This window comes from Melozone crissalis, unplaced genomic scaffold, assembly GCF_028551555.1.
Source record: "Melozone crissalis strain CALT ecotype California unplaced genomic scaffold, PUWL_Pcris_2 ptg000005l_1, whole genome shotgun sequence".
Classification (NCBI taxonomy): Eukaryota; Metazoa; Chordata; class Aves; order Passeriformes; family Passerellidae; genus Melozone; species Melozone crissalis.
In genome coordinates, this window is record NW_026535783.1 from 67,777,941 (window position 1) to 67,803,510 (window position 25,570).

Genomic DNA, 25,570 nt, shown 5'->3' on the forward strand with positions numbered 1-25,570 from the left:
ACAAAATATTTTTTTGCTCTATAGGAACCATATTCACAATAGTAACTGGTAGCTTAAAAAAAAAGTTTGGCTGTTCCTGTCATAGGTTTTTGTTTCTACAGGACTGCAGGACACAAACATAAAAAGAAAGCCTTTAAATGCACATATAGCAACAACATATGAGATGTTCTACAGAACTGAATAAATTATAGAAATGGTAAAAGCTACAAACCATCACCAATGAGGTGAGTGTCACTAAAACAGTACAATCAATGCACATGTAAGGCTTAGCCTCATTTTTTCAGAAAAGTCTGAAGAATTTAAAGTGACCAATGATATGAAACAGTAATTTATACACAAAACACACACTTATTTGAACTTTCCTCAATTTTCTGAAATGGATAGAGTAATTTGGATATGGAAAACTTCTGCTCTCTACCTAACACTAAGCAGTTCCTATCTCCCTATTATGAAGTAAATAAAAAAACTAATTACTTATACATAAGAGGGAGGAAGGCACAGGAATAAACCCCATACAATTTTCCCAAATCACAAGTAAATTAAAAAACCTCCACAAATAAATGAACCACCCCTAAGTTTTTATTGCCTTACAATCCCCAACGTTAGTAACTCAGCAACTGAAGAGGCACTCTATTAGTTCTAGCCAATTTTAAACCTTATATCTGTATAACAGACATTAATAAATCCTTGCATTTTCCAATTACTGTTGAATCCACTGCTAGGAGTGGTTTGCACGATACTTTATGTATTTAAATGAATCCACAGTGTATATACATGCAGGGTATATTATTCTTAATTAATTTGCTCTCTGTACTTTTTCAAAAATAGCAGTTTAAACTTAAACCTCATTTGAGGACATGTATTTAGTTGTTATATGAGACAGAGTATAGAGACGAGCAATTGAAAGATAAAGAACTTCTTAACTATAACAAACAATACATTTAAAACCAGAAACAATGACATGGTCTGCACTAAGTCAACATAAACTACATTACTACAGACTAATTTAGCATTTTAATGAGATATTTCATTTCACTGAAAGTATTCTACTGGTTTTCAGTATCTCAGTATTCTAAGTTACAAAAAAAAGACCTTGCAGTGGATCAATGATTGACACAACTGCAGCAGTGTTACACCACACACTGTCAAAGTAAAGATTACAAAAAACCACAAACAATATAATGTCATTCCTTCAATAACTAAAATATTTTAATGGAACAGTGAAAAAGGTTTACAAGCAAGATCCCTGTTCACTTGTACTTCAAAGTTTGTAGCTATTCTGATTACCAAAATTGCAGGATGAAATATCTACAGCCACAATTAGTACAGCTACCTTTGCACTTCAAACTATTTGCAAGCATACAAATAATTTTGCAAAAAAAATACATAAAATCACTGCCTAATACTTTTGCACAGGAATTTTCATAGTTAGCTATTTTATTTAATGGGAAACTAATAATATGCTAACCTTATCATAGTCATCAGCAGTAAATTCTCTGTCTCTCTGGAGAATTTCATGGAGCCTTGCTTTAACACGATGTTGACAGCTGCTTAAAGAATCACTGTCACTGTCCAACAGACCATTCATATTAGCACTTTTAACCATCTGGACAAGAATAGGAGTCAGCTCTCCCTCTAAGGCCAGTAGTCCCTGAAGCAAACAATACCATTATTCAGGCAAATAGATGAAGGTGAAAAAATGAGTATCTATAAAAGAATGCTCAAAACAAATTTAAATTCAAGATGGTATCACTTGGCTATAGGTTAGATAAACAAGGGCACAATGCCTATACTTACAGAGAAATGGGTCCCTATATACTGCTAGTCTGCATGATTGATACAGATGGTGCAACGGTGATGGTGACATGCCACAGACAATGTTCCTCAACACCAGTTGTCTGGGTCTTGGATTGTAGGGAGTGCAAGTGCCCTCTCCATGAGGCTGGAAACAAGAACTGCCTGACTTGTGGGTGACATGCTTTGTTCAAGGACTTATGTTACCACAGAGGAGCTATGGGAAGGGTTTGCAAACCAAATAGCATCTGGCAGGATAAACAGCAGATAGGTAGGGTCTTACAGAGACTCTACAGAGGCAAAACCCCAAGCCATGTGAGTCACAGGACAATCAAAGGCCTTGAACAAGAGGTGAATGGAGAATTCCAAAATGAAGAAGGCTGGAAACTTTTGTGACTTTTCTGGCAATGGAAGGGCTCTGGAATAAAGAAGGAAAATGGTGTGGTGTCTCTTCCAGCCTGCTGACCAAGGGAAAGCAGGTCAGATGGTTGAAATATTTCTGTACAAACACATGCAGCATAGAAACAAATAGAAGAAACAGGAAGTCTGAAGACTTGTAGAGCTTTAACTTAATTCACATTAGAGAGATATTGTAGAATAGGTCACATGAATGGACTTTTGCTGTAACTCTAGGACCTTTTGGAAGCCAGGTAGACATCTCAGTATCATGCTAGGGCTCTATTACAGATCCCCCAATTTAAAAGGGGAAATGGATGAAACCTTCTTAACACAACTGGAGAAAGCCACCTAATTGCAGGCCTTTTTTCCATGAATACTCTCAGCCATGGTACCTCTATGGCAATATTGCAGGGGACAAGGAAGCAAGATTTCTAGAAAACACCTAGGACAATTCTTTCACAGAGGTCACTGATGAGCTATTGAGCACAGGCATTGCCCTGGACCTGTTACTCACAAGTATCAGGAAAGTAAAGGTAGATGGCAGTCTGGATAGTTGAAATCTGATGTTATAACAGATCCATGGAAAAGTAAAGAAGACAAACATTTGCATTAGAGCCCAGGATTTGAAATGAGCAGACAGTTCACTTGTGAGAGCAGCTTGTTCACAGAATCTTATGGAGAAGAGAACAAAAGTGCCTCAGACAGGGCTGTTTAATTAAAAACTGTCTTCATCTGCTCAAAGAATTTCAAATGTTTGGCACATTGTTTGAAATTTTTTCACACTCTTTGAAAATGCCTTTTTCTAATAAACTGTAAATCTCTTCCACACTTCAAAAGAAAACACAAATCTGAAATATCAGAATTTTAGAAATGAAAATACCACTTCACATTGTACCTTTGCAAAAGCTGCTGCAGTCATCTGAACTCGTCCCTCATCAGAAGCATAGATTTTGAGATCATGTCGGTAAGTGCTATGTAATCTAAGTAATCCACATCCAGGAAATCCAGCATAATCTCCTACCAAATAAACATTTTGCTCAAACTCTCATCTTGCACTTGATTATCTTCAAAAGTAATTTATGACACTCAATTAATTTTTTTTGAAAATTGTTATGATAATTTTCTTTTTACCTTGTCCGCCTGGATACATACACCTGAAAGCTCTTCCAAGCTCCTCTGCTTGAACCCTGCCTGCAGGGGTCAACTCTCCTCCCCATTTTAGAACCAGAAGAAGGGATGGCTCATTTCTTCTATTATCTAATTTTACACAGGGAGAAAAGCTTAGTACTTAAGTATATTATTAATTTTTTTTTCTAAATGAATAAAAAGTATTTGGTCTATGAGAAGATTCATCAAAGAACCTCTTCAACATTATGAATCTTTAATAGTATTCTAACATTAAGGACAGATTGAACTGGTGAACTAAATGGGCACTCAAAACAGAGAAAACTGAAATAGTAAAACTATAAAGAGAATATATATGAAAAATATTTATCATGAATCTGAAGCAAAAGTAAATCAAGACAGAAAAATTAAAACAAATTGGATGCTAAACACCCTACAATTTGTAAATGTTTTAAAGATAGTAATTGTTGAGTGAGATTTTCTTATACTGGCTCAAAAATCATTTGGTGAATCACTGAAGTTTCTTTTCATGTTATTCTTCTGTTGCACAAGAGCAGGGTTAGAAGAGAAGTTTACTACTAGAAGAGAGTTTTAGGTGCACAATTCAGCAGATTAAAATACTGTGAATATCTGCTAACTATACATTCTTTCAAAACAGAATATTCCCTCTCTTTAACATCAAGACATGTTATACCAGTAATCCATGACTATTTATATACACATAATATTATAAGTGGTTAGGTACAAAAGTAATACAATACCTTCCTCTTCACTGGAAGTCTTAGGGCAGCCATGAGGAAGATATGTTAACTGAACTTTGCGATTTATGCCTGAAAAATGCCCATACCTTAAGCAGGAACAGCGAAAAATGAGAGGGGAAGAGGGAGAGAAACATTTTAATTATCTTACTCCAAAACTGCTAAAATCTATAAGAGGATATAATAATTCTCTGTTGGTCAATGATTTGTGTATTTGACCAACATTTATTGAAGCAGTCCTTAGAATAAACATTAATTCAACAAGTACAGAATTAGCAGAAATAACAACTATGCTATAATGAAACATCTTAAAATACTATTTAATTCTACCTTTTACAACACTGAGCATAAAACGGGAACCCCCCTCCCCTCCCTGCCAACAAGAAGCAGTATTGGACATGGCACAAGTAATTTATGTATTCAGATCCAAAACTACAGTGGCTATCAGTACCCAGAAACTTGTCTCACAGTGTAGATGGCTACTGGTTTTATAGCCCCGTTAAGTTCTCAAGCAAAATTCAGTATTTAAAACAATTATTATAAATTTCAATAATTATTGTCTGTTCCCTGATATTTTTTAAATTAAAAATTCCTATTACCATTTCACAGTCTAAGATGCCAGATAATAAACCTTGAAGCCTTTAATAAACCTTGAAGCCTTTTGTTTCTGTTGTTTTCTTTGTTTTGTTGGGTTTTTAAAGGTTTTTTTTTTGTTACTAAGTATTTCAGGCTTAGTATACAAAGACTTATTTATCTTCAATCCTCAGAGTTTGCTGAAAATAGACAAGTAAGCATGGTGATAGTTCTTACTGGCTTTATCAGATGTCATTATGTCACACTACGAGAAGCAGACCCTGCTTACAAGTATTTTCAGTTTAAAAACAAGCAAGACAAAATTTGACACCAACAAAAGTAAGCTTCTCTTTTTGAATGTATACTGAGATGCTAGATACAGCAATAAGGTAAATGAAAAAGTCAAGAAGAAAAAAAACAGAGTGATGAAAAAACATGTTTGAAAAACATGACATCCCTTCTCTTCAAAAACACTGTGCTTGAATTATTATATCATTATGTATTTGATAACACTGCAATCCACACAGCAACTGGTGGAACAAGTCAAAACAGCAGATATAACTTCATTGCCTTGAAGCCTGAAAATGAGATACTTACATTTCTAACACAGTCTTTAGCTGTTCAAGTTTTGCTTTACTTTCTTCAATTTCAGAATCATTGTTTTGCCCAAGTTCTACAAGGAGCTGCCTTGCTATATCAAGTACTTCCTAAAGGAAGGAAACATGAGATTTAATTAAATAAACAGATTTCTACTTACAAAATATTACAGTAAAAAAAATAAAGAAACTTGCCTGCAACTGTTTTGGTTTTTTCAGTTTCAGTTTTCCAGATTTATATCCATCACATTTTTCAAAGAGATCAAAAAATCTTTAAGATAAAGAAAAATAACTTAAAAATTCCATTATTAAATTAAATTACTACTACTTGAACAAGAGGCTCTTAAAGTGATCTAAAATTATTACCTTTACAGTATTTGAAAGTTAGGTTAAAACCTGCAGTACAGAGATCTAACCAAGTTTTATTCAAATCCCATCTCCCCAGAAATTTTTCAATGCATTAGGGAAACAAGAGCACCGAAAGTGACTTAGTCTCTCATTGACTTGCTAAGTATTAAAAAAAAAAACAAAAAAAAAGGATTATATTCTATATATTTGAATGATATATTATTTGAATATGCAACTATTTCAATTCCTACCCTTCAAGAATGATCCTGAACAGAAGTAGGGACCAAAACCAGCAAATGAGCATTCCTACTCTTCTTCAGCATGTTCTGAATGCAAGAATCTAGTCCCAAAATAAGTAATTCCTTTTTTACTGAAACTCCACTTAGTTCCAGGTCAATTATGTAAGTTGTCTTATGAATGCCACATAAAGATGGTATCTACCAGAAATTTAGTCATTAAATTTTGCCAAAAATTACTAGAAAAAGTAATATGACATTGCATACAAGAATAGTAATGATAATAAGCAGAAGGCAGAAACCATGGTCTAATGGAGAACCAGAAATATTCTCTGCTGCATTATTTTTAATAAAGACATCTATAGACACAAATGCATTTTCCATAAAATCAAACAGGACACAAACAAGACACAGCATGTGTTGAAGGAAATCTGCACAAATAAGTTGACAGTCCTGTCAGAAAGAGAGGTTGCACACCTGCAATTATCTGTAGCATCTAAAACTGTTAGATTTAGAGGATAACAAAACCAAAAAGCAACTTGCAATTGTGCAATTCCTGGTTAACTCACTGCTTGCTCAGCCCCAAAATCCTATACTCTAAAATATGGGAAATAACTTTTACAAGGATTTTATTTACCTCTGATGTTTTACTTCCATTTTCATTTTTTGCTTTGGTGTTCGATCCCCATGGCGTATTACAGCTATAACACATCTAAGCTCCATCCTGAAATTTCAAGGGTTGTATTTCACAAGTCTGTACACAAGGGTCTTTTATTTAATATTAAACCAACTACAATCAAGACAATTGACAAAGTTGTAGTCATTTGACATTAACTACAGAAGTGATGGAAGTATATGCAAAAATACAAGGTTAACTGAAAATGATGTAAGGTACAAAATATAAAAACTGATTTTAAGACTTTAGTAACTATAGAATATCTATTTGAAGTAGTTTTTAAAACAAAAATTTTGAGGATCATTAAATGAGAGAGCATGTTTATTAGAAGCACATATTAAGTCGGTGTTGGAACAATGATTAGCAGTGGAAGCTATGTATAACAGACACTAAACTATAAAATCTGCTGTTCTATACTCAGCTTGACTAAGGGTGAGAAACTCTGACTGCTGATATAGCAATTGTGATTCCTTCCTTGTTTTCAGCACACAAAACAAGCATTCACAGACCAATGTGGGCACACCTTGCAAAGAGAAAAAAAGATTCACACAAAAGTTACATAGGGAGTTTGCACAATTTAGGCGTAGCTACTATTTTCTTACATTGTTCCAGAGGTGGTTGGCACAATAGGAATGTCTTCAGCTTCCAAAGGAATTGACCATGGTATTTGAAATTGGGGAGCAAGTTCTCTCATTATGATGTTTCTAAAATAGGAGTTAAAAATAAAAAACCAAATCAAGTAAGTTTAAAGCACAGCTTATACAATGCATGCAAACTCTAAACAGATTACATATATGCATTTTTATTAATGTAGTTTTAGAATACTAGCAGCTATGAATGTATAACCGTACATATTTTTCTTTTAATTGCATAATAAAGACCACGTAATAATTTAGAGCTATTACAACTGCTACAGGAGAGTTAGACTACTGGCCCTGTATTTGTAAAAAACTTCAGTTTTTCAGCTCCAGTTCTTAAGAGTTCCTTGGATAGGAATTACTCTTGTCCATTTATATATGCTGACAATTGGCCTTGCTGCCTAACTAAAAGTGCCTAATAATCACCAAACCACTATTAACTGCTATTTTCTACCAGTAGTTTCTGTGATAAAACTGGAAAAATAGGTATTGTCTCTCATTATAACTATAAAATAACAATGCAGTCTCCACCTCAAGAAGGATGGTACATATAATGTTCTGTTGCACAAAGGTTTCATCAAACTACACTGAACTTCAGACTAATAGCTACCAGTAAGAACCAGTAACACAGACGGCAAAAAAGGTCCATCTTAAAGTAGAATAAGCCAAAATATAATTGCTAAAAACCTTGAAAAAACTTGCAAATTCCTTAACATAAAAAAATTCCAGACCATTAGATCATGCAAAATTTATGCTGTATCTCATCAGTGCAATCTTACTGAAAAGCCAGTCACAAGGTGCTTAGCCTACTTTGAAGACAACATTTCCTTGGCATAGAGTTCTATACCCAATTCTATATGATCCCTCATTATACTTTTTTTTGCCTCCAGTGGCAGAGACAAGATGGTATGATAGAAGACGCCATGATTCTTTTTCAGTTTGGTTTTACAAGTATGAAATCCACAAACATAAAAGTATACACCAGCTTCAGATTAAGGACAATGTACAGCAATTTGGACACATTTAACCGCAGCAGTCACAACCATCCAGCAGCACTTCACTACTTGAAAAGATCTCAGCTACCTTTAAGAACTTAATCTTGATTTCAAAATACTTATTCAGTTAGCTGTAAGCACTTTTAAAAACTCAGATGTCTGGAATAATTTTAGGAATAAGGAATTTAGTTAGTATTTTTTATTGACTTAGGATTCTTTTTAAGGATTTTTTAATTGTTTAAGTTAATGACTTTTAATGTGATATTTAATTTTAAATAAATAATTCATAATTAATAGTAATAAGAAATAATATTAATAGTAATAAGAAATAATTCATAGTAATAAGTAAATAATAAGAAGAAATTTGGCAGTATATAAACTACAATAATATACAAGGAAGTTAATAAGCAAATCTGAAGTAAATCAAGAAACTCTTACCCCAGTATTTTAGCACAATCATCATAGTATTTCATGGAGTTTTTCACAAAACTGAAGCCATTCACATCACAGACATAGGACTGTCCATTAGCACGTAGCAAATCAAAGCCACAAACTGTTTGCTGTTTTAAAGAATAAAAGTTCAAGTGATTTAGGATTGCTTATTCTAAACAAATTTTATATTTTAACCAGGTATTCATCTGAAAACACGACCAAAACATGTTGTCACACTTTATGCTTACTACCTTATGTTAGTTCCATGTCAGGTTCACCCACATAGTTCAAACATCTTCCTGTTTTTAACTTTTTATCTCCAAGTTGATTTTATCCTTCCTGCATATTCCTAGTAGTATTAGTATTGAAGGCCAAGTTCACAAGAGCACAAACTTCAAGACTCACGGCAACCATGGGCCCATAAGTCTCCCTTTCTGACAGTGGTTTCCCACTACATATGGTTTTTAAGGATGGCAGGCAAGAAATTACAAAAAAAATTGAAAAACCATTTTTGTTAAAATTTTACAAGATAGTTTTGACATTAACATACCATTGACATCATTAGTAGAGAATACTAGAAGCTTTTTCAGCAGATTACTTTTTAAGATCTCAAAGCCCACTTTGCGGATAGAGGTCCACACCCTACAGAATGCCACCACAGTCACATTCAGGTAAAGGAGATAGACTGAAAGCCTTCTTATAAAACAGGTGAAAAGAGAGTAAGAGACTAAATGATGTTTTGAACAAAAGAATCCTTGTAACTATACAGCAATCTTAAAGTGATATAAAAATCAAAACTATCAAACTAATACCAATTTATTCAAGTAAGTACTTAATCATGTAAGTACCAAATTAACAGTGAATCTGTACCTGATGAAAATACTACGCAACAGAAGTTACAAAAACTTTATTGAAAGTGCGTTTTGCTAACTCAGAAACTAGTATCAAAACATGTAAAAATATTACACACAAACACTGTGGGCTAGCAAAGCACAATAGCAACATGCAAATTCAGGGAACTAATGCAACCCGAGCAACTTATCCAGAACTTTTCAATACATTAAATGAAAAATCCCTCTTGATTAAAAACAGATATCATATGGAAGTTTAACTTTCCACCTTCCTAGGAGTTCTGCACTAATTACCACTGCTGGCTCATGCACTAAACCCCTACGGAAGTTTCATGTAACAACCAATTAATTAACACTAAATGTTTGATCAGATAGGAAAGCAATCAGCTTACCTTAAAGGCAAGGCATACTTTCCAAGCAATTAACTTCTCTCTTGCATTCAGGATGACTGGGTATCTCACTTCTTTTCCTTCGCTATCTCGTTCTACTTTGCCATCCAGAGCTGGAGACTTCCGGGCCTCAGCATGAGCATAGTCTGGACCTACTGTGTACACCTGTATTGAAAAACAGGAGCTCTTGATCCAGTGTATTTAAATGATGTTGCATAAATTTGCAAAATGTATGCATATAACTCAAACGTGACAACAACATCAAAAGATACTAGCTGCTTCCGTCATTGAAAAGGTCACACTAAAGTATCTTCCTCAGTGGCATTCTCTGCCTTCAGAGAACACACATCATTTACTGACAGCCTGGGAAAAAACAAGAAAAAGAGTAATTATAAAAACTCAATTAATAAAAATTAATGTCTCTGTTATGATGGTACAAAGATGTAAATGGTTTCTTCTCCAAAACATCTGCAGAACCTGGAGAACAGGTTAATTTGAAAATTATTTCAGTTTATTTTCAGAAATCTGGCCGCAGGATTAAGTTATTATGTTAATTTTAAAAGTAGGTTTACATTTTAGATAGGACAAAACAAAGCAAGGATCTGCCCAGCTTTAAGATGACAATATGTCAGGCAGCAAGCCTCCAGCACTTGATTCTAACAATGCAAACTATAGCTACTCTACATTACAAATACCATGTATAGCTAGAATCAGAATTGCATTTTTTACTTATGAACTGTAGTAAAACTCAATTAAAATTAATCCTTGACCAAGATTTAAAACTGACAAGCTCTTTGAGCACTTGATTGTTCTAAACATAAATAAGAATGCACAGTTGTCATACCTTCACATCAGTTCCATCTGTAGGCATGAATTCCTCATAAATATAGGAGCCTGTTTTCCTCACACTGCTTTCAGGAGAATAAACACTGCTTCTGCTGCCAATCTGAAAGGTGCATTTTTCCATTAAAAAACTCAAAGAATACTGCTCGAGAAACTTTGAAACCACCTAAAATAACACACTTGTACTAAGAAAACACTTCACGTACCAAATGAAGCAAACTTTTGACCAATGCCAAAAGACTTTTATAAGATTCTAGAAGTACATTAATGGTGTGTGCTAAGAATCTGCAGTAGTTAACCATCTACGGCAAGAAACATGCACCTTCATTCAATCTATATGTTCTCCTAAAATTTCTTTGATTTGCCGCTATTCCTAAGCAAGTAGGACATGACAGAATTTGCAATCCTGTTAGACACTTAAAACTTTTCAATAGCTTTAGTACCATAACTTCACCTTTCGAAAAAGCCTCTGGCTTCCACCCCCAGCAGATGTTGGATAATAAATGTAAACATTGTGGTCCTCAGCACTAACTGGCTTTTCTACAAAGGGCTTCTGGAAAATTTCTCCATTCACTTCCACATGATCTTCTCCTTCAATCAAGTTGCATTCTGAAGAACAGTGCAAAGAAAGGAGCTGTAACAGTGTACTAATGGCATACAATTATCAAGAGATTTACATTAATTTGCAGTTTGAAAAAATAATATTCTATAACATCTTTGTTTCTCTGATTTTTACTGACTGCACAATGACTGACGATCACATGCAGTATATTTTTGCTGTACCGTTTCTATATTAGGTTATTTAAATACTATGTTCTGAAATTGCTGTTTTTTCCTCAGTGTCAGATAGGAACTTGTCTCCTGCAGGTGCATAAGGTGCATAGGATAGTATATTTGAAGTGTTTTGAAGAGAGGGAAGTGCTATTTGTCTTCTTTTTTCCAGTGCCCTTTTCTGGAATTTCAGGGAGCTGGCAGGTGAATTATATACACAGTGTGGTGTCAGCTGCCACTGCCATCTTCCATAGAGTTCGAACTGTCTCATCTGTGTGATAAATGCACCCTGAACGTAAAATTAGGTCTTCTGGTATCAGCAATCAGGAATCTAGTATTCAATACTGGTTCACTGCAAGCAGCAGCTTTAATTCCACTTTTGAAGCATAAATGTGTCCTTTTTTCCATAGATCACACAGAAAAAAAAGATTTAATGCAAAATTCTCCTGATCTGTCATTGCAATCTCTTACTGTTGCTTGAAGTTTTTATTTTAGTAGAAAATGTTCAGGTTTTTTTGCAGGTACACAAAAAATTGATTCAAATTTATATTCATAGTACAGCATCTGCAGATTTCAAATATATGGCTGCTTATACTCAGAAGGGGAAGAATTCAATAGCCTGACTTGTTTCTGTCAATATTACTTTCCAAAGGAAAATTACTAATAATTGTGGTTATTATAATATCCTGAATGCTGCTCTGTTTAGTGGCATATTAGAAGCTCAGTTTGAGTAAGGAGGCCCTATATTCTAGTTATTCCATGATGTCTGTAACATGTATGGTGTCAGAATCATACTTTTCAGTTGCATACTTGTAATGCCTTTGGCTGGGATGGAGTTAATTTTCTTGACAGCAGCTGGTATGGTGCTATGTTTTGAACTTGTGACAAAAGTCTTGATGTTTTTGTTAATGCTGAACAGTGCTTATACAGCCTCAACCTCCTTTTTTTCTTTCATATACTGCACTCCACAGCCAGTAAAGGTCAGTCCATAACAACAGTTTAAATGCTGGTGTGGAAATCAAACCACAAAAATGAATTGTCTAAGCAGTGAAATTTAGCTTTCCACTATGTCCATATTGTTCTCCAGTGGAAACAGTGAGATGCTAATTTTTCTCTGTTCTTTTTACCTTGGGGATTGTTTGGATCACGGTTCAGAACTGCATAGCGAGGAAGTAAAATCCCTTCAGCTTTAAGAATACCATAGACTTCTCTTCTAGAAGAAAAGAACATGAAGAAATGAGCCACCAAATCCTGCAAATATTTGCATTTTACAATCAAGGAGAAGAAAAAAAAACCCACTTTTTTTTTCAAATCACACAGGGTAAGGTTACATGTATAATACTCTATTTACCAATATAATGCTTTAAAGGTCACTGACACAGCTGTACCCTTGCAGTGATCTCTTCAACATCAATAAAAATGCACTTTGCAATGCCAGTCCTTTCCTATCTGGCAGTGCAACAGACATTTGCACAAAACAACTGTGTTGTTAAAGGAGATTTTCAACTGTTCAACTTTACACAGAACAGTAACTGAAGGCATCCGAAATAGAAAGTCTGCTCACTGTTCAGATGCAGTGTTCATGTATTTTGTTTACTGTTGTTTTATTAATGTTTGCTATGCATGACCTTAGCTCCAAAAGAAAATTTGCTTTCAATAACCACATGACCTTTGAGTACCAACAACTTCTGTTAAGTATCATCTTTACAGAAAAAAATTACTGTAAATCACATGAATTCTACAATTATCTGAGCTTGTACAGCTGCTATACATACCTATCCTATATGTACTTTAAGAGTTTAAACTTTTTTTATTTGCTAAGCTTTAGAAAATTGTACCAGCAAATTTCTAACTTGGTAAATCTTCAGATACATCAATGCAAAAAGAGCAAAAGAAAAAAACACACCTGGAGACACACTCCAGGAAACCATGCATACATTAATAAAGTGTAACATTCGCTGTACTTTTATTTAAACTACTATACAATCATGGAATCATGGGATGGTTTCAATTAGAAGAGATGTTAAAAGTCATCTGATTCCAAACCCTCCACCATGGGCAGGGACAATACATTGGAACTGTTGCTACGCAATAACAACAAATTTTTATAGTCTCTGACAAAAATGGCTTGCTTTAAAAGGTGATTAGTGTTATTTACCTGTCTTGTATGTGATACTGCATATTCAAGTCATTGATTATGAATGGATTCCTGAGTTTTGCATAAGCTACAGCTTTGTCCAGTGGAAACCCTAAAATGTTTATTAAGAAAAACAAATAAAAATTACAAGACACAGTAATTTAATTTACTAGTAAAGAATTTGAGCCTTTGGATTACATCACTGTTTCCACTGGCTTCAAATGTATTTACCAGTGGGACAGCTATTCTTATATTGTGTCAGACAAGACTTTCTCAAGCAATGTAAACAGTATAATTTAATAAACTCACACTTTAGAAGTCAGTTGTATTATAGTAAAGAAGAAAAAAGAATCACTTCCTAAGAAAATCCAATTAAACTGCAAGACAAAAAACCTAAAAGGACTTTCAAAGAGCTTAAATAATTTAGATGAAACAATTATTTATGGTATTATTACAAGATTTACCTTTAGAGTGAAAAGAAATGAGACAGTCACATAAAGGCCAGTTTTCTACTGGCTCGTTCAAAATAACATCCTCTTCAAATATCACCACAGTTATATACTTAAACATGGAGAGGCGTTCAAGAATTTCTTTCATTGGTTTGGACTTTGATTTCTTAGCCATTGAACAAATCCCAACTGCAATTTGTCTTTCTGGTGGCTGGAAAGGAGGCGGGGGGAAGGGAAAAGTAATTTTTATGTGTTCTAAATTTTAGAAACACAACAGGGTTTTAGCAGCACAATACTAGAGCAGGTATTTTCTCTTAAAATTCACATGGTATCATTAATTTAGTTGTTAATCAGCAATATAACAAAATGCAGCATAACAGCATATCACAGTAAATCCTAAAAAAATGCCTCAAGAATGAAACCGTTTAACAGCTCTATATTACTCTTTTTGAGTATTGTTACCAGGAACAAACAGACACGAACAAAGGCTAAGTCAAGAGTGTTGGATCTGAACAAAATCGTATTTATGGCTTACTTTGAAATGAACTAGTAATTGATTTTTCAATTATGTCATTTTTTAATGTCTAATTAAGAGTCACAAGGCCTCTCATCACCTAATATTACAAGTGAATTATGAAAAGTAATATTAGAAAACAAGAAACTACTTTTCTAGATTTCTGAACTATTTAGTGTGTAAACAGTTTCACTTTTTTTGCATACTCTATATTTACTTTCACGTTAAAATTTCAGTAATTTTTTTCTGTCAGTGACATTTCTAAAGGCAACAGCCAGCATACTCTGCTCCATAAAGGAAACAAACAAAAAACCCACAGAGCAATCCTTTAAATCAACTTCATGCTTTTTGTAAACCAAGCCAGCTACCTTGCCAAAATAGGCTCACTGAATTGAGATACCTGAGCTGCTAATTTTGCATTGCTACTCTGCATTTCCAAGTTACTTTTAATCATAGGAAGTGCCTTAGCAACGCTGTCTTGCATTTAAACCTTTTAGACAAATTCACAATTAGTGAAAATGTCATCTATTCCATAAAATGAAATGTTGCAAAAAGAACAAACAACACAGAGTTAAAAAAATGACATGAAGACTAATGCATAATACAATTAAGAGTTTGTCTTAAGCAAGCTAAAAATCAGTGAGCACAGTGCTCAAAATACAATTCAGAACCCTTTATAGATATAATAAACTAAGGCATAATTAAGATGAACTTAGCATGCAATTTTAATATACCAAGACAAGTAAAGAGGAAAAAAAAAAAGCAAAACAAAATTTAACTCTGAAGCAGTTGACAGCATACAAAAGAAAAATTCCCAGTAATTCTTTTGCTTCCAACTATCCAAATAAATAAAAGAGGCTTATGCCATCATCAAGTTCATTCCCAGAATCCAAATCAAGTCTCCAAATGATGCACATCAACCTCAGTTGCCCTGAAATTCTCTAAAACTAAGCACATCTACTTCACAGTTCAAGGTATACAAAATTTTCTGATATTCTTTTCCAAACATTACAGACATATCATTATCTGAATATGTACAATTTCTCAATTCAGAACACCAGTTCAGTACTAGATTTATGTGAGCTAATGCCATTTTTGAAAAATAATTAAATATTGAAAAATATTTTGAAAAATATTTTTATAAACCATTTTTGAAAAAAAATTGGAAATAAAAAAATAATGCTTGAGAACAAAGAATAGTGAACAAGTGCTCTTACAGTACTTACAGAGTCATACTCTTCCTCGTCTTCTTCCCCATGGTCATAGAAGTGTTCATAATCTGTAGATCTGGCTGAATCCAATAATCCTTCTCCATCTTCTCCACCCACAAAGAATCTGGGAGGATCATTCTCTGTTGCATTAACAGACATGGCTACAAGACCTATAGAAATCTAAGGAAAAATTGCAGGCACTCTGGCAGCTGAGATCCTGGGCATGTTTCCTACTGACATGGGGACACCAAAGTCCCCTGCTCTTTGATGTTGCTTGTGTACTGTTGCCACTGTGATTGCGTTGTTTACCAGGCACTGTTTAACTTGTTATCATCTGCTCATTACCGATCAGAGTTGCTGCTCCAAGAAACCCACTGTGCTACACAAAAAAACAAAAACAAAAAAACAAAAACAAAAAAAAACATACACACTTGATAAAGGGATCTAAAATAAAATCTTTTTACTTAGAAAAAGTGTTTGGACAATTATGTACCTCTGAGCAAAGCATCAGAAATAAAACACGTGCACCACACATAGTCTACACTTTCAGATGTATGTTTAGAGCATGAGAAACACTTTCAAAATTACTATCAAACTAGTCACGCATAAATTTGAAAAACAGAAAATAAAACTCACAGAACTAAAAGCTATGCAAATGCAATTTTTTCCTAACTTCAGAAGGCTTAAATGGAGAGTATTTTTACAGAAAATGTACAACAAAAATATTCTCCAATATTTAATTCACTATCCATGGCATTGGCTGTTTTTTCCACAGAAATTTTGTGATCAAATGACAATTGCAAACAGACTACTGTCTGTTTGCTACTGTCTGTGCTAGTGAAAAACATAAATCCATCATTAGGACTATTAAAAAAACCCTAGTCTTAAAACTCAAGTGAATCTTTTTTATGAAAACACAATGTGGCAGCTTGCAACAAAGTGTTGCCTTATTTTCACTGAGAAAAATTAAAAATTACAGAGATAGACCCTAGCACTGCCTTCTGACAAAAGGACTTCTAACCACTAATGTACCAGTGAAGCAAACACACATTATACCCTTTTAACCTGTCATGTGAAAATAAAATATTGGCAAAATAACTTATATACAGAAACAGACCCACAGATGAGGCATCTGTTATTTTAACAAGGTCACTGATGCTGTGAGATGTATATGGCTTTATAAGATTATAAACAATGTATCACTACTACTTACAAAATTAGGAAGCAGTTACTTTACAAGCAGTTTAGAAGCTCATCTGATCCAACGGGTTGGATTGTTCACTTGTACGGCATTACGCAAGTGCCATTCAACAGTGATGCCTCAGCAGAACTGAATTTGTTTTTAAGTATCAGTGAAAATTACTTTGGCTGTCCTATGAACTAAGTGAAGCAATAGTAAATTGACTAGTGGTCAGCCATGAAAGGGGATGGCAAGAAAAGCAGAAGTTGCCCAGAAAGAACCTGTCCTAATTCAGAGGCTAGGTGTGGGTAAACAATGCTGTCTCTGTTTTGGAGAGACAGCACTGTTTACCCACAAGTTTCAGGAGAAAATGCCCTGGAATGAGGGCACTTTCCTCTAAAGAGAAAAAGCCCTTCAATAACTCCTTTTTCTTCTGCCAATGAGAGAAATTGACACCAGCAAGTGAAAGTGAAAAAAACTCAAAAGACCTGCTTATTAATAACAAAAACAAACCAAAATAAAAACAAGCAAACAAAAAGGCATTAGGGTGCCCTAAGGCATAGAAAAGGATTGAATAAATGCTAGATATGAATTCCCAGAAACCTACTCTGCACACACGCAGACACCCACCAACAGCTTAACAAAAGAAGCTCAGAAAAATGCCCAGGGAAGACAATACAGAGGCTGATGGCATGCCCCGGAGTAAAATGGCGGTTTGTCCCTTTTGTCTCTGGGAAAGGGAAGAGGAGATCACATACCAGCCCAGAGCAGATGGGAAAGCTGTTGAATTTCTGGCATGGGCCTCCTCCTTGCAGCAGCCAAAGTTGGTGGATTTTAATGTCCTTTCTCATTTTGGTTCAGCTCCCCTGAGCTTTCGGGTTCAGGGTGGTCCTGCTGGCTCCCCAGACAGGCCAAAAGGAAAAACAAGACAAGCCAAAAACGGTCCAAGGAAACAAAAACCCAAAAAGCCGCTGAGAGGATTCCTGATACAGCCTCCACGCTATGGGAAGGGAAGTTCCAGGAGCGGAAGGGAAGTTCCAGGAAGTTCCAGGAAGGGAAGTTCGGGAAATTCGGGAAGTTCAGGAAGGGAAGGCCCTTCTTGCTTCAAGTTAGTAAAAAACCCTAAAAACCTAATCCAACAAAAGAACAATCAGAAAAGCAACATCCCCTGTCCAGAACATACTGGAGAGAGAGACTGAACTGAGCCCATGCCCAGTGTTTCCAGGCTCTGGTCCTGCCCCCTGCCTCATCTTAAAGATACTGCAGACATTTCTGGGCATAAAGCAGATGATCAGGGAATAAAGTATTATGGTAAATTAACCCCAATACAATTACAAAAACTTGAGACCCAGAAGTTGAAACTGAGTTCTGAGCATAAGAATCCTGGGCTCACAGAAGAGGATTAAAAAGATTTATTTCTTAAATGCATTTGCTATGTATCTGTTATTCATCAATTCTGCCAACAAAAAATTTCTTTCCCTTAGAATGTGGAATTGTAGCTGTTTGCCTTTCAAGCAATAAGAACAAGAAGAATTTCAAACCCCTAATTCATCTGACTGTCACAAGAGTTAGAAATTGGGTGTTCAGGTAAATTAATCCTGTTTATGACATGGTGAAGAGAGATTTCCAAATCCTAATTCTACCAAGCTTCAGAAAGGTAGAGGTTAATGCCAACATGTACTGGCAACTGACATAAAACAGAAATTATAAAACAGAATTTTATAAAGGTATTTGTCACAGACATATTTTCTGAAAAATCCTTTCCTTAGGATTTTTTCTCCTGAGAAGCTGAGGCCTCAGGAACAAAAGATAAACAATGGTTATCTGCTGCTGTGGAATGCAACAGGTGGATCTGTGATTGGTCTCATGTGGTTGTTGCTAATTAATGGCCAATCACACTCAGCTGGCTGGACTTTCTGTCTGGGACACAAGCCTTTGTTATCATTCCATTTCTTTTTCTATTCTTAGCTAGCCTTTCTGCTATTCTTTTAGTATAGTTTTAATATAATATATATCATAAAATAATAAATCAAGCCTTCTGAAACACAGAGTCAAAATTCTCATCTCTTCCCTCCTCCTCAGACTCCAGCGAACACCGTCACAGGTATTAAACCAAAAAAAGACGCTACCAAAAAACCACTGATGAAGTCAAAAAATGAAGTTCCTCTCGTATCACCTTCCATCCTACTATCCAAAATCTGTAGACTGGTTGCCAGTTTCTTAACAGCTTTCTAAAACTTAGGAAAAAGGGGAAAGAACAATGACTTGAAACAAGTTAAGTTGAAAGTCTTAAGATTTTTCCCTTCTTTCCCCTACCTATTCCTATAGTACACTTTGTGAGAGCAGCAGAAGTTATGAAGTTTGCATACAGTTGGTGACTAGTTATTTCACAGGAATATCTGACACTAACCAAGTCTTTCTAGCCCAAAAGGATTACTTTTCAAAGCAAGTAAAACCGACACAAATAGACTGAAGGGAAAGAGCAACATGTTTGTCTACAAAGATATCGCCTGGAACACTTACTTCCCCAACAGTCCTATCTCAAAACTCATTGTTCTGCTACCTTCCTCATTCAAGAATCTGGAGACTGTTGGTTTTCTGACTGGAAAGTACATTGCAGTAGGGCTTCACGTGCAGAAAACAGACTTTGAACAGCCACTTAGTTTGCTTGGAATGAACAGATTACTTTCTCCAAGACTAACATTGTGCGCCCATTTGAAGGCAAATGAATAACTAGATTGCCACTCCATGCAACGTCACTAGGCCCCAGAGTTTTCATGCTGTTTGTAAAAGTAACACTGAAGGCTACGGATCAGAAAAGGATACTGACATTTTTCAGGCTTATAAACTATTGCATGAACTCACTGAATTGCACTGCCATAAACTGCCATTCTGACTGCTGATAGTTGCCAGTTTAGCTCCCTGACAGCAGATATTGTAAGCTACTGTCGTTACCATAAATTTGTGTCAGGATATATTTAATAAATTATCTATTTTTTAAAATTAATGCTTTCAGAGATGGGAATTAAAATTCTTTCCCCTCATATCCCACAATAAAAATTGAGATCTCCCCTTCTTTCTTGTGGTATTTGAAACAAAAATAAATCAAGAAAAGGGACAAGCAAAGAGAACTACTAAGTGACTGCAACTACAGTGAACAACTCACACGAGTCTCCCAAACACCATCTACAGTTATGTGACATCAAAAATGCAGTAAGATCACGCTTGAATTAACACATGGTTCTCTAGCTGTACGCCAAAAGAAATAATAAATGGCAAAGCAAGAAGATGGAGCTGTCATCCTGCTTCAGAAATACTATTAGTGCTGACCGAAGAAGCTTCAAGTACATGGTGCCCTACGCAGGATTCCATCTTGCTGCCCCTTGAGCACCTAAGAGTCTTCCCAGCACCATTTTTCTGTATTAAGTGAGCAGCAGCAGAAATATAAGGGGCAGATTTGCTTTATTAGCCTCATTAGACAGTGAATATTAGACAATTATGTACTTATCTCAGCCATGAACAACTGCACTGTAAGCAAGACAAAACGCAAAGCTTTGTGTTGGAACATACATTGATCTATTTCCAGAGAGATAGCATCAATAACATCCAGGCAAACATCTCCCACTGTGCTATGACATCTCCAGGTAAAGTTAACATCACTATGTTCTGTTTAAACCTCATCTGTTACACAAGGCTTCTCTTTCACAGCTTACAAATCAAAAAAGTGTTCTTTTTTTGAAAAAATGTACTGGTGTTCTTAAAAAGACTTTCAACCAAATGTGTGGCCTGTCTGCAACATGATGTGTGTTGGCCAAAAGCACAAAAAAAACCCCAAAAAATAAAATCCCAAAAAGGGATAAAATTCAGAGATAAAGAAAATCAGAGATTTTGATAGTCTGTGCCCTACATTCCAAGTTCTGTGTTTACCCCAGTGGTGCTCAACAAATTTTTCTTCTAAAGGAACATCTCTCAATTTCCATAAGAATATTCTTGTCGAAGGAATTCCACAGAATATTCTGAAGGAATAAGCCAAAACCTAGTCCTCACTGTGTTAAAAGATATATCCACAATTTTCCTGACCCCATTCCACATGTTTCAGGAGCTCAGGAATCCAGACCTGATGTTTCTCATATTTACTTAGACCATAATAAATATTACTATTCCAATAACTTACAGCAACAAATCAGCTCAACGCAGCAGCAATGGTTTGAGCAGTCATGAAAAAGGGGCTCAAAGTTTTAACACTCACATTTTGAATACTAATAAGAACATATACAAATCTAGTACAAACAGAAGTATTTCACCAGGTTGCCTTCTGTGTCTCTGCAGCCATCAGAAGAGCAAACATACACTTTCTATACTTCACACTAATTGAACAGTACTATAGTAAAAGTCCTTCTTATCTGTCATCTCAAGAAAAAAAGACAACACATCATGCAATAGTTACAAAATACCTTTAAATTACCAACCACTTGGGAAGACAACTTTTTAAAATGCCATCAAAGCAATTTATATTGTGGAATTTACAAACAAGTAACAAAGAATCATAAGTAGTGCTCATCTGTTACATGACTCTGCACATATATATTCATAATAGCAACAAAACAGACCACTGCTCTGTCCTCTACTGCCATACTGCCCCTTTTTGTCCTGGTTTGGGGCAAATTTGGGAGAAAACCTCCAAAGGGGTTCCTCTAGAAAGCAAACGCAAGTGGCCCTTCGCTGAACTGGTTCAGGAAAAGATTTCTTCAGAGAAGAGCAGCAAAACTGTTTATTTAACAGGCAAAGCATTCATCAGCACAAAAAAAAAAAGAGAACAATATTAATCAATAAAACCCCTCGCCGCTCTGAAGAGATGACAAACTCAGAAAGTTCCCTTGGTGGGCTGTAGCTCAGCTCCCTCAGTTTCTTATCAGCCCCTCCAGTGCTGGAAATGTCACGGCCCAGGCCCAGCCTGCTGGCCACAGGTGGGAGTTCCTGGTGCTCTTCTGGGTTTTCAGTCCAGAACAGGTTTAAACAGGTCCAAGAAAAGAAAAACCACAGGGAACTCCAGGGAACTCCCCCCTAAGCTTCTTTTAGCTAGCTAAAAACTAAAAAGCAAAGGAGAGCTCTGTCCCGCTGTCTGTCCGTCCACAGACAACACAGTCCAGGAGCAGGAATGTGGAGGAGTGAGTGCAGTGTCTGAAAACAAACTGTGCATTTCTACTCTCCCCCCCATCGCCCTCAGAACCAATCTCAAAGGTGCAAAAAATTATTCCTGGGCTAAACAGACAAATGGGGATTACCAGCATCATAAAGTCACCCCAGGACACTTTTAAATAAGTTTCACTTTTTTCATGCTGCAGGAATATTCCAACTGCATTCCTTTTCAGCTTCCAGCAATTTAAATACACCATTAAAACACAAATAATGTTAACAGCAATTTTTCAGATAGTCTCAAGTTGACAAAAGGTTTTCAATATCTTCCTGCTACAACCACTATAGCTAGTATTTTCATTAACAGTACATTTAGCAGTGAAAATGTTTGCCTGACTCCTGCCAAGGCATTTTACCTGTTTCAAAACTCAAATTCTGCAATATGATTTATGGCGCAAGAAACCACCAAAGACAAACAGTTTGTTGGGTTGCTGGTGACGCAAGAAAGAAAGCATGAGGAGGAAAAAATGTGAAAGCAGAGGACAGACAGGAAGAAGACGACCAGTGGAGTCTGCCAGCTAAGAGCACTGAGCACTGCAAGCCCAAGAGCTCTCCATGCATGTGTGACACCTTTCTACAGATGATTCAAAAAAAGCTGATAATACTTCAAACTTAAATGTGAGACTTTAGAACTACTAACAAGAACCCATACTCAAAACCACCATTTTTTCAGGTCTAACAAACAACCAGGAAGAGAGAAGAGACAGGACAGTCAAAAAGCAGAAAAAGAGGGAAAGGATGTCAAACAACGAAGCTGCTGAAGACGATGCTGCCAGTAAATATATGACTGGTTTATTGATGTACCTTACAGAGCAAGCAAACATATTCTCTCCAATTTAAAACTGGACAGAATTCAAACACAAAATTTCTCGTGTCATGTAATCAATAATAAAAAATTTAACATTTACAAAATTTAAATTAAAAAATTTAAAATTACTGAGATGGACTAAATTTGAAAAAGACTTATTGAGCAGCTCTATCTCAGTATCTCTTAAACACAAAGAATGTTATAGTTACTGCCTGATAATTTTTACACAATAACAAAAACACAAACCTAAACAATCTAAACAAACCAACCAACCAAACCCCAACAAAGAAAAACCCATAAAGAAACAAATCAAACAATCATGACACTCAGGGGGATATAAGGGTATTAAATAAGTACTGGAATTTATAAGGTCCAAGTATAGTAGATGACGCTGAGAAAAACCTCTGTCTCCCTTCAGCAAATATTAACTTCAGTAGCCTTACGAAGTTTATCATCATCTTCAGTAACTCAGCTCTGCATCTCAGTAACATTAGGAAAGAAACTCTATTGATGTGCAAAATAACAGACAAGAAATAGGCTAAAAAAAGGTAACAAAGAAAAAAAGAGTATTATAAAGACTACATCACACAACTTTACAAGAACTAAGTCACCTGCTCCAATCTTGTATCAAACACTGAGCTTTGAATTTCACAAGATGCTAACATATTCCCTAATCATGACAAGAATCTTGAGAAAAGATGAAAAGTAGCCTTTATGTGTTGCTTTTAGCCAGATGCTGATACTGCCTACAAGCCAAGCACAGCTCTCAGACTGCCACATGAAAAGATCTATGCAATGACAAGATAAAAAGATAGATCTATGCAAATGACAACTGTAAACATGTTAAATTCTTTCTGTCTGTGGGAGCACTGCAGATATTTTTACAATGTTCCAGAAGCATTACTATATAGCAGTTTATGTATTACTCCACCGGAAAAACCACAGCAGTTCCCACTGCAAAAGAGACTATCCACCTTCCAGTTTCATTATACTGAAACCTGAAAAAACCTTCTCAAGAATAAAAGGAGTCTTCCTTGCCAGGTAAGTGCCTGCATTGGGATTCTCTGGTAAAGTTCTGGTGGTGAGTGGGCTGCAGGGGTGAGAGACACCAGAAGCTGTCCCCATGTCAGACAGAGCCAGTTCCAGTCAGCTCCATGGACCTGCTGCTGCCCAAAGCTGAGCCCCTTGGCCATGCTGGTGATGCCTCTACTACAAGGTATTTAGGAAAGGGTAAAGAACACTGCTCAACAGCTGAGAGGGGTGACAATAACTGAGAGAAACAACTCTGCAGACCTCAAAGTCATTCAGAAAGGACATGTAGGAAGTGCTCCAGGCACTTAGAGATTTCCTGACAGCCCACTGTAAAGCAGGCTGTGCCCCTGTAGGCCCACGGAGGTCCACAGTGGAGCAGAGATCCACCTGTAGCCCATAGGAAACCCCACACTGGAGGTTGTGGATATACCCTGAAAGAAGATGTAGCCCACAGAGAGCCTGTGCACCTTGCAGGAGCTATAGCCCATGAAGCAGACACATGGACAGGAATGCTATTCCAGGATGGAACCCTCTTTTACTTTGGAGATCATATTAAGTGCTCAAGTGGTTCTTCATGGATGAATAAATTAATATACTAGAAAATTTATGTAAAAAATGTGTCATTGTATATTAAAGAATCAGAGAATGGTTTTGGTTCAAAGGGTTCCAAACCTCTACCATGGGCAGGGAACATTCCACTAGACCAAACTGCTCCAAGCTTGATCCAACCCGGCCTTGAAGATATCCAGGGATGGGGTATCCACTTCTCTGGATAACCTGTGCCAGTACCTCACCATTTCCTCAGCAAAGAATTTCTAAATATTTTATCTAAATCTCTCATTCCTCATCCTGAAAGTCATTTCCCCTGGTCCTATCACTATAGACCTTTGTAAATAATCCCTCTCCAGCTTTCTTGTAGTTGGTCTCCTTTTACTTACTGGAAGGTGCTCATAGAAGGCCACTAAATTTGTCAAATTTGCCTTAGTGAAGTCACATTGGCTGTCATCCATCACCTTCTTGTCTTCCAAGTGCCCTGGAGGATCTGCTCCATGATTCTGCTTAGTAAGCACCTGGTGGCCAATGAATGTGTTTTCTGGGGAAGAAAAACTATGCACTGTTACTCATACTCCAACTTCAGCAGTAATGTATACATGCAGATGTTTTTACTCACACACTTTTCAGCTTGGTGGTTAGGACACACTTCTGATTAACAGAAAACAGGGAGTTGAAACCTCTGATACAGGAGAGAACAGAGATAGTATTTGTCCTGTTTCAATCAACTGTTCTAACCACTAGGCTATTACAATCCTTTCACTTTCTCTCTTCACCACTAACAAACTGTTTTGTTTATTTGTTATGCCATTGGTTTTGTTTTTTTTCTTTATTTTTTTTTTTAAGGTGGCCTCTGGATTGCTTTTTACAGGAGAGGGAATCAGTATTGCTGATTCAGTATTTCAAGCAAAAGATAGGTCTTTAGTCTGCCAAATCTTACCAATGAGACACTTCCAAGAACCCACTCTCAAGCATCAGGAATCTAGAAATACCCACCTTACTGACATTTCCTACTGGAACTCTGCTCAGGGTTACCTAACATTTCTCAAAACTCTGTATAGACAGGC

At 36.0% G+C, this 25,570-nt stretch overlaps 1 protein-coding gene across 16 annotated transcripts in view; it reads right to left on the bottom strand.

Annotated features, from left to right (window-relative positions):
- PPIP5K2 (diphosphoinositol pentakisphosphate kinase 2) overlaps positions 1 to 25,570 on the bottom strand; it is a 48,074-nt gene that overhangs the window by 20,064 nt on the left and 2,440 nt on the right. For 13 of the 16 annotated variants that reach the window (XM_054287998.1, XM_054287968.1, XM_054288077.1 and 10 more), the window contains exons 2-17: positions 15,751 to 16,114; positions 14,026 to 14,221; positions 13,583 to 13,673; positions 12,552 to 12,637; positions 11,108 to 11,262; positions 10,655 to 10,756; positions 9,814 to 9,975; positions 8,577 to 8,698; positions 7,108 to 7,209; positions 6,467 to 6,553; positions 5,441 to 5,516; positions 5,247 to 5,356; positions 4,080 to 4,165; positions 3,325 to 3,450; positions 3,089 to 3,210; positions 1,469 to 1,651 (exon numbers count right to left, since the gene is read on the bottom strand). In XM_054287998.1, the coding sequence (XP_054143973.1) occupies positions 1,469 to 1,651; positions 3,089 to 3,210; positions 3,325 to 3,450; positions 4,080 to 4,165; positions 5,247 to 5,356; positions 5,441 to 5,516; positions 6,467 to 6,553; positions 7,108 to 7,209; positions 8,577 to 8,698; positions 9,814 to 9,975; positions 10,655 to 10,756; positions 11,108 to 11,262; positions 12,552 to 12,637; positions 13,583 to 13,673; positions 14,026 to 14,221; positions 15,751 to 15,894 (1,950 nt within the window). In that variant the 5' untranslated portion in view covers positions 15,895 to 16,114. Of the gene's footprint in view, positions 1 to 1,468; positions 1,652 to 3,088; positions 3,211 to 3,324; positions 3,451 to 4,079; positions 4,166 to 5,246; positions 5,357 to 5,436; positions 5,517 to 6,466; positions 6,554 to 7,107; positions 7,210 to 8,576; positions 8,699 to 9,813; positions 9,976 to 10,654; positions 10,757 to 11,107; positions 11,263 to 12,551; positions 12,638 to 13,582; positions 13,674 to 14,025; positions 14,222 to 15,750; positions 16,115 to 25,570 lie in introns of all 16 variants that reach the window. The other 3 variants (XM_054287975.1, XM_054287990.1, XM_054288005.1) reach the window with 2 other exon arrangements.